The sequence below is a fragment of the Notechis scutatus genome, chromosome 4, assembly GCF_049901735.1.
Source record: "Notechis scutatus isolate UNSWTSFEM ecotype Mainland chromosome 4, rNotScu1.2, whole genome shotgun sequence".
NCBI classification, from domain to species: domain Eukaryota; kingdom Metazoa; phylum Chordata; class Lepidosauria; order Squamata; family Elapidae; genus Notechis; species Notechis scutatus.
Window position 1 is genome coordinate 15,068,235 of NC_142012.1, and position 18,331 is coordinate 15,086,565.

The 18,331-nt window shown below is 39.2% G+C and overlaps 1 protein-coding gene across 5 annotated transcripts in view; it reads left to right on the plus strand.

The window, feature by feature from the left end:
- Positions 1–17,205, plus strand: part of LOC113415289 (putative E3 ubiquitin-protein ligase HERC6) — a 38,788-nt gene extending 21,583 nt beyond the window's left edge. For 2 of the 5 annotated variants that reach the window (XM_087962858.1, XM_087962857.1), the window contains exons 15-23: positions 936–1,043; positions 1,811–1,981; positions 4,111–4,257; positions 4,958–5,124; positions 6,771–6,837; positions 7,810–7,880; positions 8,522–8,705; positions 9,153–9,255; positions 11,196–11,842. In XM_087962858.1, the coding sequence (XP_087818984.1) occupies positions 936–1,043; positions 1,811–1,981; positions 4,111–4,257; positions 4,958–5,124; positions 6,771–6,837; positions 7,810–7,880; positions 8,522–8,705; positions 9,153–9,255; positions 11,196–11,413 (1,236 nt within the window). In that variant the 3' untranslated portion in view covers positions 11,414–11,842. Of the gene's footprint in view, positions 1–935; positions 1,044–1,810; positions 1,982–4,110; positions 4,258–4,957; positions 5,125–6,770; positions 6,838–7,809; positions 7,881–8,521; positions 8,706–9,152; positions 9,256–11,195; positions 11,843–12,519; positions 12,779–15,421; positions 15,525–16,238 lie in introns of those variants that run through there. The other 3 variants (XM_087962856.1, XM_087962855.1, XM_087962859.1) reach the window with 2 other exon arrangements.
- The last annotated feature ends 1,126 nt before the right edge of the window (positions 17,206–18,331 follow it).

The window sequence follows — 18,331 nt, forward strand, 5'->3', positions numbered from 1 at the left end:
GGTCACTAAATGAACTGTTGTAAGTCAAGGACTATCTATATCTGACATATTAGCCTGACTAAGCAGTGAAATGGATGCTTTGCTATGGAATTATGAAAAGTTCTAAATTAGGGAACTGGAGAATTTGTGATTTTTCCTTTATGTCAGTTATGTAATTGTGCCCAAGCATAAACATTTGCTTTGAGAGAGGTGGTTTGTTGTTTTTATTTTTGAGGCATTGTTATAGAATGGAATGGAATAGAATAGAGAACAGAATAGAATAGAGAATAGAATAGAAAATAGAATAGAAAATAGAATAGAATAGAATAAAATAGAAAATTGAATAGAATAGCAATCGAATAGAATAGGAATGGAATGGAATAGACAGAATAGAAAATTGAATAGAAGAAAAGAGAAGAGAAAATAGAAGAGAAGAGAAATAGAAGAGAAAAGAAAATAGAAGAGAATAGAAAATAGAATAGAATAAAATAGAAAATAGAATAGAATAGCAATTGAATAGAATAGGAATGGAATGGAATAGACAGAAGAGAAAATTGAATAGAAGAAAAGAGAAGAGAAAATAGAAGAGAAGAGAAATAGAACAGAAGAGAAAACTGAATAGAATAGAAAATAGAATAGAATAAAATAAAATAGAATTCTTTATTGGCCAAGTGTGATTGGATACACAAGGATACACAATATCTTTGGTGCATATACTCTCAGTGTACATAAAAATACATTCATCGAGAATCATGAGACACATAAAGATACATTAAAGATACATTAATCAAGAATCATAAGATACAACACTTAATGATAGTCATGATACTAAATAAGCAATCAGAAAAGAGCAAAAAAAAGTATATTGATGCAAGTTAGAAGGCAAGCGAAGAAGATTTTATGATATATTCTTTTGTTTCAAAAGATTTCCATTTTTTTCCCCTTGCAACATGCAGAATATCCCAGAAGAAGACAGCTTAATCTCTTTCTGCCTTTTTCCTTTTGTCTACAATGTATCAACCAAAAGGGAAATACTTTATTATGGGTCCTTTGCTGTACAAGAGGTAAATAATCTTTTTTTAAAAAAAATATTCTTGATTACTGGACAGTTGGTCGGGTTTCTCTTGTTTGCAAAAGAACGTGCAATTTTTTTTCCTGTGTAAAAAAAAAAAAAATTGGGTGAGGGGTGTTTTCGGATAGGGGAGCAGAAATGTGTCATCTGGAAAAAGACAGATCAAGAACATGCTTTGGGAAAGGTGTAGAGCAGTGTTTTTTAACCTTGGCAACTTTAAGAGGTCTGGACTTCAGTTCCCAGAACTCCCCAGCCATCGGTGCTGGCTAGGGAATCCTGGGAATTGAGGTCCATACATGAGTTGTTAGTGAGTTATCGAGGCCTGCATCTCAAACTGAAGTGCAAATGGTTCCTGTAGTCTGCAAATCCGTTCATACTCCTCCACCATTTGAAGGATTCATTCCAAAGTGCCTGGCTAAATATCTATGGAGATTTTTCAGTCATCTAGCTCATGGTTCTCCCAAAAGTGCTTTTTTCAAGAGGCAACTGGACTTTCTGGTTTTTCACTGAAGACATCCTCAAAGAAAAACCAGAAAGTCTCCAGTTGCCTCTTTTGGAGAACCATGAGCTGGGTGATTGAGAATCTCTATAGACATTTAAGGAAATGGTTGAATGCTGTTGGGTTATTTGGGGAGAAAATGCACCATCATCAGAACTGCCTTAAAAGAAGGTTTCCTTTGATTTGCTTACATTTCTTCGATGATAAAATGTGAAAATTGTTTATTGGTTTTTATCTCTTTTTCCCCTGGACTTCTCCAGTTACTAAAAACGAAAGCTTATTGTGAATTGGACAACTGTTGGAGGCTGAGAAACAGTGACCTCCCAGAACGCCCTACCTTTACTCTGAAAGTGCGACGCCACTTTCTCCTTGAAGACACCTGGCACAAACTTAGTATATTGGAGGACTCCTACCTGAAAAAGCACCTGTTGGTGAGCTACCTGTGGTCTGCTGATGCGCTTTGAACATGAGAACATGAGAACTCACTGGCATAGCGTTCAAAATTAGGACTGTATTTTAAAAACTCTATCCATTAAAGTGTTTGTTTACTCACTATTTATTTCTATCACAATTATACAGATAGTCCTCGACTTGCAACAACAACTGAGCCCATATTTTTTTATATCCCATTTTTATTACTTTATAAAGCATTTTAAAATACAAAATACAAAAGTAAATAGAAGAGCAATGAAGGGGGAGGGGAAAAGGGGAGGGAAAAGTGAGGAAAGATAGGGAGGGAAAAAGAAAAAGAAGCACTGATTTCTGACTCTCTCTGTTACAGTAAATAAGGCATTAAGAATAGATCACACAGCTTTTTGCTTTTCCATATTAGTATGAACAAGTAAGTTCTATAAAGATCTAGCAATCTAATCTGTAAAACCCCAAAGTCAAGAGTTTAATTCTCCTCCACATCAGGCACGAAGTTCAGAAGTGGTTTCCATGTGGAAATAAAAGTACTTATATTCTTTTCTTTAATCAAAGTAGTCAGTTTTGCCATTTCAGCCAACTCCATCAACTTCTGCCACCATGGTAGGAATTGAAGTGTCCTTCCATTTTTGTGCATACAATAGTCTTGCTGCTATCAACATATATCATGACAAAGTTCCAAATTTTTTCTCCAGTTCTTTTTCCATTAGACCCAAAAGGAAAAGTTCTGGTTTCATTTTTATCTCCATTTTCAGAATTTTCTGTATTAAAATATTAATCATACTCCAATTTTATTTTATTTTTTTGCTTTATCATATGTTCACCATTGGTTATAAAAAGTCCCTTCTTTATTTTTACAATTCCAACATTCATTTGACATGCCTTTATACATCTTAGATAACTTGTCTGGTGTTAAATACCAATGATACATCATCTTATAGAAATTCTCTTTTAGATTATAATTTGATGTAAATTTTAAACCCTTCGTTCACATACTTTCTCGTTCAAGCATCACATTATATCCAAAATTCCTTGCCCATTGAACCATACAGTGGTTTACATATTCATTTTCGAATGAGCCCACAATTTCTGTTGTTAAGTAACTTTTGCCCCATTTTATGATTTTTCTTGCCACAGTTGTAATTGTTAAGTTAGTAACAGTTATTAAGTGAGTCTGGCTTCTCCCTTGGCTTGTCAGAAGATTGCAAAGGGGATCACATGACCCCAGGACCCCAGGCAACCCTCATAAATGAAGGCCAGTTGCCAAGCAACTGAATTTTGATCACGTGACCATGGGGATGCTGCAATGGTCATAAATGTAGAAAATGGTCATTTTGAATGGTCATTAAATGGATGGTTGTAAGTCAAGGACTATCTGTATTTTGCCTTAATTCTAAGAAACTAGACACAATTTACAGGTTGACGGTCACCTCTAATTTTTCTGCACCTAACAGCAGTGGAATAGCTTGGTTGAGTGATAGGTCCAAAACCAGCCAATGAATTCAAAGAACATGAAATCCTTTTGACCTTCTGCAAATCGAGAGCTTTTCTGTTATTCACTAAAGGAATCCAACATTTTCCAGCTTTCCCTGTTTCTTTCTTTGTGTTTCAGTGCTTTGATGCAATTCTTAAAAGTACAACTTCTCAAATTTTGCAGAATCCTGAGTTGCCTGGGCATTCTCCAAGTCTGTTGAGAAACCTTGGGGACCCTTGCAAAGAAGATTTTGAAGCAGGTGGGAGGGGGATTATGGTAGGGAACCATTCAGAGGCCGCTTCAGGTAACAATCTGAGATCTGCTTCCAGTCATAGCTCTAATGGGGCACAAATGAGTATGCTGCATGAAAGCTAACGCAATTGTTAACCTCTGCTTGATGGCTTTTTATGGGCATTGATTTCTCAATTGTTTTCTCTCAGTGAAGTCAACAGATGCTTTGAACTATCCCAAAGGTGTTTTTGCAAAAGTCAATTGGATTTTCTTGACTTTTCCCCCCCAAAAAACCTCTCTAAGAATGTCCAGTTGCCTTTCGGAAAAGCACAACCATGGGACCTTGGGACAACCATGACCCTGATGACTGAGAATCTCCAACAAACATTTTTGAACTACTTTTCCTTTCTTCTTTACTTGTTTTGACAGGTTCAATTTGAAAATGAAATGCTTGATTATGGAGATCAAGGTTACCTGGTAGAATTCTTTTCAGAGGTGTTTGAGAAGGTGGTACAGCCAGAATATGGGATGTTTATGTATTGTGAATCCACTTCCCCAATGTGGTTCCCTCCCAAGGTATGTTTATCGGACCCAATTTCAGTTCAAATGAACTCAATTCATCAAGATGCTACCTTTTGGCTTCATGCAAGAAAAGCAGCAGAAGCAGCAGAAGTCTTTCTTTCTCTCCCCCAAACTCTGCCAGAAATGAGTCTTTGCCAGCGCAGCCTCTTGGAGCAGGATGCCTTGCAGGGTCCCAAAGACTCATTTCTGGCAGAGTTTGGGGAGAGAGAAAGACTTTTGATGCTTTCCTTGCATGCAGTCAAAAACAGAAGAAGTGGAAAGAAGCAGTCTGGTGGCCAAGCCAGGCGCGTGGGGCACATGGGGCAAGTTCCCCCCCTCTGCCCTTTCCCCCCTCCCCTCACTACCTCATGTTGTTTGCAATGCAAGTGATGCAAGCCTTGTGTTCCTGCGGGCCATGTGGGCTGCACAGCCTTGTTTCTGCACAGCCTGGATTAATTGCTTTGGGGGGTGCTCTGGGGTGTCATTTCTCTGCAGACCACCAAAATTTTCTCGCAGACCACCAGTGGGCCACAGACCATCAGTTGGCAACCACTGCTATAAATGGCCCAATATTACTATTCATTTTACTAGGATATTTATCCCATTGTAGAAACATGTCTCCCTTTAAATATTGCAGAAGTAATCCGTATTTCTTCTCATTGACTGTCCTTGTTGGGAGTTGTGGTGATGTTTTCTTGCTGTTTCGTTCTTGCAGCCTTCTGTGGAGAAGAATAAATATTTCCTGTTTGGTATTCTCTATGGGCTTTCAATAGCTAACAGAGTCACTGTCTACATACCCTTCCCACTTGCTGTCTTTAAAAAGCTGCTTAACAAGAAGCCAACTCTCAGTGATGTGAAAGAGCTAAGCCCTGTGCTAGGAAGGTAAACGTTCTATCCACTTACTAGGGACACTGAGTCTTAACTGATTTTATCCAGTCATTGCACTCCCCCTACAACTGACAAAACCATGTTTCTGTTTCAAAGAATGTACCAAAAGTAATGGAATCCTAACATTTGAATGTGGGTTAAGATGACTTAGCCAAGGTGTAGAGATCAGCAAATCATTTGTTGTTTCTCCCCTCATCCCGTCTACAGTAGGTAGCTTCTCTTGATTTGAGTTGTCATGATGGAGTAACCCAGAGTAGAACATGGGTGTCAAACTCGCTGCATCACATTACCATCACATGATGTTTTGCGATGTTTTTTCCTTTCGTGGAGCTGGGATGGGCAAGGCCCACATGTAAAGCATCTGGCCCACGGGCCCCCAGTTTGATACCCCTGGAGTAGAAGATCCCCAGTTACATAGCTGTAATGGCTGACAGAGAAAATGCTCTCTATGCATAATCAAAGGCAAGAAGTCCATGTGCAATAAGATTGGGTCTTAGTGCAATAAGATTAGGTCTGGGTTGGGGACTTCTGTCCACACTGTGTGTGTGTGTGTGTGTGTGTGTGTGTGTGACTCGGCCAATCTCATTGTACACATGTTGTACTCTGACAATAAAGGTAATAATAATAATGTGCTTTTTTCTCTTTATGGGGTCTCCTTAGGCTCCCATCTCTGTATTACTGTGGAAATGATTCATTAAAATGTCCTTTAAAAGCACCCAGGTTTTGCTCTCTGTAAGCACAGATTATTTTTTATTTTTCAGCAGAAGCAAGGATAATAAGCCACAGGTTTATGATAAATATGTATTTATTCCAAAAAATGTCTACAAATACAGCAGCCACCACACACTTCTTCTGAACTGTCTAAGACGGGGGGGGGGGTCAAGCCCAATTTCACTGAGGCCGCATCAGGGTTGTGTTTGACCCGGGTGTGGGCGTGGCCAGGGTGAGCGTGGGACAGCTTGACGTCACTGTGTTGGGGGTGCCTGTGGGTGGCCTGAGCACACTGTCAGTGAAAACGGACTCTCCTTTTCTCTGGCAGAGGGTTACAGGAAGCCATTGCGCGGCCCTCCTGAGCTCCGTTTTCACTGGCAGAGGCACCGTGGGCCGTCCTTTGCTATTTCCAGGGCAGCCCTGCGGGCCAAATCTAAGCACCCCACGGGCCTTGAGTTTGACACCTCAGGTCTCTTTTGCCCAATGTAACTGGTGTCTCAGCCTAGTTTAGTAAATCCCAGTATGACCCAAATCCCAATAGAAGCATGTCCCCTTTAAAATTGGATACACCATTTGGCCTGGGAAGAGAGTATTACCCATTAGTTTACTTTTTAAAATGATCTGGATGCAAAGGTTTTTCTGGAGCAGTCATACAAATATCTTCTCGGTATCTTCTCACCAAATACTTGACTATCTGGATCAAGCCAACCTAGCTCCATTCTAGCTCCATCACTAGATACGATGACTCAAAAGAGACAAGCTTGAGTCTATTCATGGTTGCATGGACCAGTCTGGAGATCTTGTTCATGTCCTCAGGCTTATAAAAATATGAAACCACTCCAGCCATGTATTTTTGATTGGCACTGTTTTAATATCTGCTGAAAGAACTAAATATAATATTTTATTTTCTATTTCCTTTTGTTATCAAGAAATTTGCAGACAGTTCTTGAGTATGAACATGATGACCTTGAAGACATGTTTCAGCTATGTTACTCTGTGAGTATCCTGCATTCTTTCACGATGCCTCCTCAAATGCTTAAAAACCTGGAGTAGAGGCTAAAAATGGAAGAAATCCACAGCTTGTAAAATCAATTAAAAGGTGGAAACGTTTATCTTGTTGTGGCTGAACAAATAAGCTGGAATAAATAGGAGGAGGATGCTAGAGACATCATTCTGAATCTTGTGTTGAGAAGAAGAGGGTCTTCCGGGGTGTGGTCAGAAATGTCAAGATGGCATCAATGATTGTTTAGTGATGTGGTGGCCTAGAGGTGGAGCTCTTGCCTCACAATCAGGAGGCTGTGAGTTCGATCCTAGGTAGAGGCAGATATTCTCTCTCTGGGCACAATGAGAACATATCTGCTGAACAAAACTCCCCATTGGCGACAGGAAGGGCATCCGGCCAGTAAACACCCAGCTCCATTCAGTTGCCCAGACTCCATCCCAGAAGGGATTATGAGGTCATTAAAAGAAAATGGTGATCAATGATGGTTTAGTCCAAGCCCAGCTTGGGTTTTTTAAAATGTATTTTAATGGGGTTTTTTTTCAACTTTTTTTTTAACCACATCCTGCAGACACACTTGGGCCCTCCAGAGAAGAATCACTAAAGGCTGAAATCTCATTCACACATTAAGTCATAAGATGATTTGTTTATAGTTGATATGCTATGTGAATGGAATCCATTTGAATGTGGGTTAAGATGACTTTATGGTTCACAACCTTGGTATACAGTTTGATTGTTGTCTGAGTCTCCTTAGTTATTCGGTAAAACACAGTTATGGGAAACCATGGCTTCGGACCATGTGTGAACCAGCCAAAGCATTATTCATACTGCTTCATTGGCTGAAACTACTGATGCCAACTATTCCACATAAATAGAAAGTTTTGACACTGTTCAGTGCGGAAATTATACTAATACATTGACTTTAGCTTTAACAGTTTTACTTAACACGCAACAACTTTATTTTTCAGATTTCCTGGGACAGCATGGATGTAGACTTGATTGAAAATGGCATTTCGACAGCTGTAAACAATGCCAATAAGTATGTGTCAATGACTCTTAAAATGACCTCTCCAAAGGTGCTTTGTTAGAGCTCAGATGATCCCCACCCACAATGACCAATGGTGTTAGAAGTAATGGGGGATGATATTAATGCACCATGTAGGAATCGGATAATTTCTTAAACTTTCAGTTACTGCTATCCCCAAACTTCTTGAATTTCTGTGGGATTGTTAAAAATTTCTTTAGATCTAAACTACAGGTAGTTTATTAGTTATGATCACTCACTCACTCACAACAGTTCAAAATTTCCAATTGTTTTGGACAAGAGGAACTTCTGAGACAAAGTTGTGGCTTTGTATCCCTGTGGTCATGTGACCGTGATCCTTTTGGTACAAAGACCTCCAGTCTCAACTAATTCTTGTAAATATCAATATCAATAATAATAATAATAATAATAATAATAATAATAATAATAATAATAATAATAATAATAATAATAATAATAATAATAATAAACATTTATTACATTAACAAATAAATGTAAACATAGTTTTAGATTTATGAGCAATGCTAACCGAATTTCCCCAAAAGAGATCTGATTCTGAACCCTGATAAATTTATTTAAAGGCCAAGAATTTGACCTTCTTGAAAAAAAATCGGCTTATTTTCTACTTTTTAAAGGAAAGACTTTGTTGACAAATATGTGGATTACATATTCAACAAATCAGTGGATGATGTTTTCAGTGAGTTCAAGAGAGGATTTTACAAAGTCCTGGATGAACAGCTAGTTGGCATCTTTGAGCCTGAACAACTGATGGAAGTGGCAATTGGAAATGCCAAGTATGACTGGGATTTGTGCGAAAAGGTAAGTGGATGGAGAGATGTTTTTTATGAGAAGGACCCTTATGAGCAGATCATGATTGGAGGAATGGAACTATGCCATTAGCTACAGCATAATTTTCAATTGGCATGGGTAGGGTTTGGTAAATGGAATTAATTTTTCTCCGTCACAACTCTCCTAGCTTATCAAATAAGTGGATGATAGAATTGCTTGGATGACATTTAGGAGTTTGAAGCATGGTTGCAGATAAAGTTACTAAAGCCTCTTTCTTTCTCTTTTCTTTTTCTTCTCTTTCTCTTTTTCTTCTTCTTTCCTTCCTTCCATACATTCTTCACTTTTCTTTTGCTTCCCATCTCACTGTTCAAGTGACTTTTGAGTGTCTTATATAGTTTATTGTTTATTATATAGCTTATTGTTTATTCTTATTGTTTCTTGATTTTCCCCCCATTGTTTATTATTCCTGCATTGAAGAATGCTGTGTATTCGGGTATATACAGCCCAACGCACCCAACTATAAAGATGTTCTGGGAAGTTTTCCATGAGCTGAGTTTGGAGGATAAAAAACATTTTCTGGGTAAGTATCTATATGCAAGTACTTCATTCTTTTTCTAAAGATCTTGAAGGTGAATTTCCTTCTGTGTTATGAGCTATTCTGAATGTCAGCAGAAGGCATTCATATCTCTCCAAAAGCTTCTTTTAATGCAGATAGTCAAGGAATTGAAATGATAATTGAGAAGCAACTCTATACAGGTAGTCCTTGACTTACAACAGTTTGTTTAGTCATGGTTCAAAGTTATGACATTGAACAAAATGACTCATGACCAATTTTCACACTTATGATTGTTGCAGCATCCCCACGGTCATGGGATTTACAATTGGATGCTTGACAATGGCTTCATATTTATGACAGTCGCAGTATCCCGATAAGCACAGTTGGTGTGGGAAACCAGATTCAATTAACAACTGTGTTACTCATTTAACAACTGCAGAGATTCACTTAACAAATGTGGCAAGGAAAGTTGTAAAATGGCGCAAAAGTCATCAAATTTCTCACTTAACAACATATATTTTCGACTCAATTGTGATCCTAAGTTGGAGGCTACCTGTCCATTCCATTCGTAACCGAAGGATTTTTAGGAGTGAATCTCGTACCTTGAACGGGATCACTCCCTCCTTTCACCCATGCATTTCTTAACCCAATGCAAGGCTCATTAAGCACACATGAGGTATTTCAGGGTGGGGAAGGCCATGGGAGGGGGCTAGTGATGGAACAGGCCATCTGCCTAAGACCACCCAAAGCATCCCTTCTCTTCTCTTTGCTGATGATGTAAAGCTGTTCAATACCACAGACAATACTGCTACCCTTCAAAAAGATCTTGACTATGTATCAGAATGGTTAAATAAATGGCAACTTCAAATCTCAACAAATAAATGATCTGTCTTACATATTGGCAAAAAAATCAGAAAATAAAATACAAGCTGAATAGTCAAGACCTTGTTGATGATCCAAGCTCTGTAAAGGACCTTGGAGTACTCATCTCTAATGATCTAGAGCCCACTGTAACTACATAGCCAAAAAGGCATTAAGAGTTGTTATCCCAATCCTATGTAGCTTTTTCTCTGGTAATATTACACTAATGACTAGAGCATACAAAACATTTGCTAGACCAATACTCAAATACAGCTCATCAGTCTGGAACCCACATTCCATATCTGATATTAGCACAGTTGAGAAAGTCCAGAAATATTTCACAAGAAGAGTTCTCCACTCCTCTACTCATTGTAGAATACCCTATGCCATCAGACTTGAAATTCTAGACCTAGAAAACCTTGAATTACACCGTCTTTGGGCTGATCTTAGTATGGTATATAAAATCATACATTGCAATGACTTACCTGTCAATGAATACTTCAGCTTCAACCATAACAACACAAGAGCACACAATAGATACAAACTCAAGGTTAACCACACCAAACTTGATTGCAGGAAATATGACTTCAGCAACAGAGTGGTCAATGCCTGGAATACTCTACCTGACTCTGTGGTTTCTTCCACAAACCCCAAAAACTTTAACCTGTCTACTATTGACCTCACCCCTTTCCTAAGCGGTCTGTAGGGGTCGTGCATAAGCGCACCAGCGTGCCTACCGTCCCTGTCCTATTGTTTCTTTTATTTTTCTTATATGTACCCAATTTCATGTATCCATAACTATGTATATACTTATATCTATTATCTTGTAAGCGATTGACAAATTAAAATAAATAAATAAAATAAAAAATAAATTTTGGCCAGCATCATGCCAGGCGAGACCTCTGGATGGAGCTTCTGAGGGGTGGATCTGCCCCTCAGAAGCTCCAGTTTGGCCGGCATCGTGCCAGGTAAGGCCTCTGGATGCCAGCATATCATCTTTTGGGGGGCAATATTATCCTATAGTCAAAGAATCTCATGTTCTTAGATCTGTCTGTGGTCCCCCTCATATTCTGTGTCTAACTGATGATTTCTCATACTTCTAGTGTTTTTGGCAGGAAATGACAGGATCCCTGTGACAGGAATGGAACCTTGGAAGATTTATCCACATTACTTGCCCTCAGAGGATCTTATCCCTGGGGCTGACACCTGTTTTCATCTTTTATTTCTGCCAGTTTACTCAACAAAACAAAAACTGAAAGAGAAGCTTCTTCAAGCGATCAGCCACAATCGTGGCTTTGGCAGATTTGTGCCCAGAGTCTGAAACAGGAGCTTGAATAAGATGCCACCTTGGAAGCGGTAGCCTTCTTTTGACCTCAGATGGGAGAACAAGATTGTCACAAGGGATTTTGGTTAGATGACTGTTCAGTGATTTTCTTGCTTCATTAAGAAATAAAGCGATCCTGTAGTACTTTGAAAATATGCTGTTTTATCTAATTAACCACGTAATTAGATTGAGTTAATATGTTCTTTTTAATGATGTAAAAGCAAGCAGTTGAGGTTATATGTTATTATCTTATGCTACTGCACCAGTCGGACGCCAATGCCTTTTCTATTTCTTTTCCCCTTTCCCCTACACTTTTTTTTCTTTTCCTCTCCCCACCCCCATTTTCCCATTATTTTCATTTTTCTTTGTATTTCTGTATTTTATAGTTTGATAAAGTAATAAAAAAATTGAACCCTAAAGAAAGAAGCCTTACCTCAGGTTGTTGTTGCTAAATACAATGTGTGTGTGTGTGTGTGTGTGTGTGACCTTCTCATCTCTGATTTAGTAGTGAAAGAGCAGACATATGTTATCCATATATCTGAGTGGCAAAGAAAGGGATTTGGGGACATTTGCCAGCCTGGATTTCAGGTGTATGGCAGCTTCACAAAGGGCCAGGGGCTGCCTCTCCATCAAAGCTGAGCTGCCTCATGGTGATACCCAGTGGGAAGGAAGGCTGAACTCAGCGCTGGGAGAAATCTTGGGGTGAAGGAGCCAGAGACCAAGGATCCGAACATGCCATGCTCTTCTGTTGGGGACAGCTACGGGCAGCTGGGCTTGAGCAAGGAAGCCGGTTCCTCCTCCATGATCCGCCAGTGGTCGGCAGGCAAGAAGTGGTCCTAGTGGTTCACAACCTTGGTATATAGTTTGATTGTTGTCTGAGTCTCCTTAGTTATTCAGTAAAATACAGTTATGGGAAACCATGGCTTCGGACCATGTGTGAACCAGCCAAAGCATTATTCACACTGCTTCATTGGCTGAAAGTACTGATGCCAACTATTCCACATAAATAGAAAGTTTTGACACTGTTCAGTGCGGAAATTATACTAATACATTGACTTTAGCTTTAACAGTTTTACTTAACATGCAACAACTTTATTTTTCAGATTTCCTGGGACAGCATGGATGTAGACTTGATTGAAAATGGCATTTCGACAGCTGTAAACAGTGCCAATAAGTATGTGTCAATGACTCTTAAAATGACCTCTCCAAAGGTGCTTTGTTACAGCTCAGATGATCCCCACCCACGATGACCAATGGTGTTAGAAGTAATGGGGGATGATATTAATGCACCATGTAGGAATCGGATAATTTCTTAAACTTTCAGTTACTGCTATCCCCAAACTTCTTGAATTTCTGTGGGATTGTTAAAAATTTATTTAGATCTAAACTACAGGTAGTTTATTAGTTATGATCACTCACTCACTCACAACAGTTCAAAATTTCCAATTGCATTGGACAACAGGAACTTCTGACACAAAGTTGTGGCTTTGTATCCCTGTGGTCATGTGATTTGGGGCAGCCTATTGCTGTGCCAGAATGGTTTTTTCTTCATCCTGATTGGTTGAGAGTCTTGGTCTGTGTTTATTGGTCTTGGAGTTTGCTGTGTTCTGCTTGATTGGTGTTTCTAATATCTTCTGTCTGTTTTTTTGGCTCTTTTTGTATCTTGATTGGCTGGCAACATTGTGTTACTTTATTGGAGGCCTTTAGTGCAGCTTGGCTCCGGGTAAATGGACGGCTATCATTAGTTAGGAAGCTAGGTTTCATCTGGGTGCCTGGTTGGGGTGTGTTTGAGCTGGAGGTATCGGGGGGATCTGTTTGTGCCCAGGTGTTTGCCTGGCTTGTGGTGTGGAGATTTTTTTGTTTGTGAATGCAGGCTTCCAAATGATTGACAGTCTGGTGGAATCATCTCTTCTGTTCATGCTTTCTGGTCTTTTTTCAATCTCTATGGCTTCTCTGATGACTCTGTGGCTGGGGTTTTCTATAGCGGCTAGGGTTTTGGTGCCATTGAAGTTGATGCTATTGGCCAGGGCTCTGGATTCGAATTCTTCCATGAACAGGTTTGCAATGACAGGTGACAGTGGTGATCCCATAGGGGCTCCTTCAATTTGTTTGTATCGTTGTCCTTTGTATATGAAATATGTGTTGGTTAAGCAGTGTTCTGTTAGTTCCATGAGGTGTTTAGCTGGTTGGTATTTATTTTTGATGATTTCCAGGGTCTCTTTTATCGGGACTTGAGTGAATAGTTATGAAAATAGAATTTCATATACAAAGGACAAAGATACAAACAAATTGAAGGAGCCCCTATGGGATCACCACTGTCACCTGTCATTGCAAACCTGTTCATGGAAGAATTCGAATCCAGAGCCCTGGCCAATGCCATCCACAAGCCCAAACTATGGTTAAGATACATCGATGACACATTCGTGATTTGACCCCATGGAAAAGAAAACCTAAACAACTTCCTAACACACCTAAACAGCACACACCCCAAAATCAAGTTTACCATGGAAACGGAAACAAACAAACAACTACCATTCCTAGATGTACTAATCTACAAAAAAAAACACAGATGGCACACTAGGACACACCATATACCAGAAGAAAACACACACCAACCGCTACCTCAACGCCCAATCCCACCACCACCCAGCATAGATAAACTCCGTGGCTAAAACACTAATTACTAGAACCAAACGCCTGGCAGACAAGACACACATTAAGACTGAACTATGCACCCTGACCAAAGTACTGACAGCCAATGGCTTCCACAAAAGCAAAATCACCATCTTGATCCACCAAAACACACTGAGACATAATAGAGACCCAGAAGATGAACAGACCTATGGAACAGCTGTCCTGCCCTACATAAGAGGTACTACAGACAAAATTAGTAAGATACTACACAGACACCACATCAAGACTGCCTTCAAAACAGACAAAAAAAATAGCAGCCATCCTCAGAAACCCCAAAGATAAAATTGACCTGGAAAACCAAGGCATATACGAAGTCCCCTGTGCATCATGCCAGGCCACATACATTGGACAGACCAATAGAAGAATAAGTACCCGCCTGGATGAACACAAAAATGCAGTCAAAAAGCTGGAACACACTTCCTCACTAGTCCAACACATGGAAGCCACAGGTCATAGCATCAACTTCAATGGCACCAAAACCCTAGCCACTATAGAAAACCCCAGCCACAGAATCATCAGAGAAGCCATAGAGATTGAAAAAGACCAGAAAGCATGAACAGAAGAGATGATTCCACCAGACTGTCAATCATTTGGAAGCCTGCACTCACAAACAAAAAATCTCCACACCACAAGCCAGGCAAACACCTGGGCACAAACAGACCCCCGATACTTCCAGCTCAAACACACCCCAACCAGGCACCCAGATGAAACCTAGCTTCCTAACTAATGATAGCCATCCATTTACCCGGAGCCAAGCTGCACTAAAGGCCTCCAATAAAGTAACACAATGTTGCCAGCCAATCAAGATACAAAAAGAGCCAAAAAAACAGACAGAAGATATTAGAAACACCAATCAAGCAGAACACAGCAAACTCCAAGACCAATAAAAACAGACCAAGACTCCCAACCAATCAGGATGAAGAAAAAACCATTCTGGCACAGCAATAGGCTGCCCCAAATTCAAATCTGAAATCACTGTAAAAGCCTGACTCACAGATGAACACTATACAGAAGCCTGATGATGGCAGATGAGATTCTGCCGAAACGTCGCTACAACTTTAAAAGCACCACTACTATGACGTTGGAAAATACCCGAACAAAGCTGAATGCATATATATATATATATATATATATATATATATATATATATATATATATATATATATATATATATATGTGTGTGTGTGTGTGTGTGTGTGTGTATGTATGTATGTATACACACACACACATACATACACATATGATGGGTAGTTTGTTTATTCTTATTGGTTCTTGATTTTTTCCCCATTGTTTATTATTCTTGCATTGAAGAATGCTGTGTATTGGGGTATATACAGCCCAACGCACCCAACTATAAAGATGTTCTGGGAAGTTTTCCATGAGCTGAGTTTGGAGGATAAAAAACATTTTCTGGGTAAGTATCTATATGCAAGTACTTCATTCTTTTTCTAAAGATCTTGAAGGTGAATTTCCTTCTGTGTTATGAGCTATTCTGAATGTCAGCAGAAGGCATTCATATCTCTCCAAAAGCTTCTTTTAATGCAGATAGTCAAGGAATTGAAATGATAATTGAGAAGCAACTCTATACAGGTAGTCCTTGACTTACAACAGTTTGTTTAGTCATGGTTCAAAGTTATGACATTGAACAAAGTGACTCATGACCAATTTTCAGACTTATGATTGTTGCATCATCACAGAATTTACATTTGGATGCTTGACAACTGCTTCATATTTATGACAGTTGCAGTTTCCTGGGGTCATGTGATCCCCTTTTACGACCTTCTGACAAACACAGTCGGCGTGGGAAACCAGATTTCCTTAACAACGGTGTCACTAATTTAAAAACTGCAGAGATTCACTTATCAAATGTGGCAAGGAAACTTGTAAACTGGGGCAAAACTCACTTAACAAAATCCTTACTTAACAACATAAATTTTTGGGCTCAATTGTGGTTGTAAGTTGAAGACTACCTATAGGGCTGGATCACTACAATGGATCCAAATAGGGCAACAGATGTTTTACTAAATTCTTTCGGAGGCAATATTACCCTGGGAATCCCGTGTTCTTAGATTGGTCTATGTTCCCCCTAATATTCTGTGTTTCACTGATAATTTCCCCTTATTTCTAGTGTTTGTGGCAGGAAGCAACAGGATCTCTGTGACAGGAATGAAATTTTGGAAGATAACAATCTGTCCACATCACTTGCCCTCAGAGGATCTTATCCCTGAGGCCTGGATCTGCCAGCATCTTTTCTTGCTGCCATTTTACTCAACAAAACAAAAACTGAAAGAGAAGCTTCTTCAAGCGATCAGCCACAATCGTGGCTTTGGCAAATGTGCGCACAGAGTCTGAAACAAGAACTTGAATAAGATGCCACCTTGGAAGCTGTAGCCTTCTTTTGACCTCAGATGGGAGAACAGATTGTTGCAAGGGATTTTGGTTAGATGACTGTTCAGTGATTTTCTTGCTTTATTTATTTAGAAATAAAGTGACAGTCTAAATATATAGTACTTTGAAAGTATGCTGTTTTGTATACCATGTAATTAGATTGAGGTAATATGTTACACACACACACACACACATCTATCCATCCATCTATCTACAGTATCTATCTATCACAGTGGCCAAGAATTGATTCAAACCTGACTACAGATAATTACCTTCTGACATCTTGAATACTGATGGGATATTGAAGTAAAAAGTTAAAATTTGATTGAAAATGTCCATCTTGTCATTCAGATTACAAGGTGTTGGACAAATTGTTGCTGAATTTCTGTTAATATGGTGGGATCTGGGAGTGAGTTGAGGGGAGGAGCGAAAAAACTGGCTAGTCTTGAGTTGCTGGTTGGAAGGAAGCAGCTGAGAAGAGATCATCCCCCAAAGTTCAGTGTTTATATAGTAGATAGTGCATTTATAACCCCATTTATTTGTACCTATTTCCTGTATTCATACTCATGTTTATTCTTATACCTATTATCTTGTAAGTGATTGATAAATCAAATAAACAAACAAACAAACAAATAAATAGATAAATAAATTTGTCTGATGAGATACCTGTCTTTAGGTGAGCAGCAATAAACATGTAATTCTGATCAGCTCTGTGTGTTGTTTCTGGTTTCTTTGCCTGACTGTCAGTCCTTCAAGATCAGACTAGGAATCTGGTATGAGCCATGGTGGCACAGTGGTTAGAATGCAATAGTGTAGGATACTTCTGGAAGTCAGCAGTTCGGCAGTTCAATTCTTACCAACTCAAGCTTGACTCTGCCTTCCATCCTTCCAAAGTCAGTAAAAATGAGGACCCAGATTGTTGGGGGCAATATGCTGGCTCTGTAAACCGCTTAGAGAGGGCTGTAAAGCACTGTGAAGTGGTATATAAGTCTAAGTGCTACTGCTATTGCACCTTCAGATGTGTGAGAGAAGGCATACTACACAACCACTTATCTGCACCAGTTTTGTTTCAAGTTCTGCAATCACACCCCATTTCTTAAGATCCAAATCTCCAATACTACGGGTCTGCCATTCACATGGGGTTGCCCCAAATTGTTCCAGGTGACAAAACTACCACATTTCCTGATTCTTAAAAAGAAAAATATAAAATAACAGCTACCATCATGCATGTTATGATGCAATGATGCAATTCACATCATTTTACTTGAAGAATTCTGGCAAATCATTCCATTTCTACAACTTCGAAAGACATCTCTTTAAAATTGGGGGAGAGAAACTAAGCACAAAGTGACATATTTTGCAGAGTTACCTTTCCTTCTCATCCTTCCATTCAGTGTCTTGGCTTGTGCTTACAGCTATTGATATCATGTATGTCAATACTATTTTAATACAAATCTAGTGAAACACAATCTTGCAAGCCTGAATGTGCTTCCCCTATCTTCCTTTTACTTTTGTGAAAACTAGGCTTGTCTGAGATTACATTCCTGCCCTGAATTCAGCTTTCTTTTATCTGACCACTGTCTTTTGATAGCCACTCTTCCTTTCTCAAGCCATTCCCTCTGCCCTCCACAATTCCACACCATTCCGCAATTGATGGCGGAAGAATTTGAGAAGAAATTATAGAATGGCATGGAAAAGGAAAGGAAACGAATGACATGTGATTTAGTCACAGACTTGGAAGAGATGTGTAGACAAGAAGTAGGTTGTGAAAGGACAGAGTGGAAAAGATAAAGATTCTTCTTCTACAAGCCTTTTTTTTTTTACTGTAGTGTT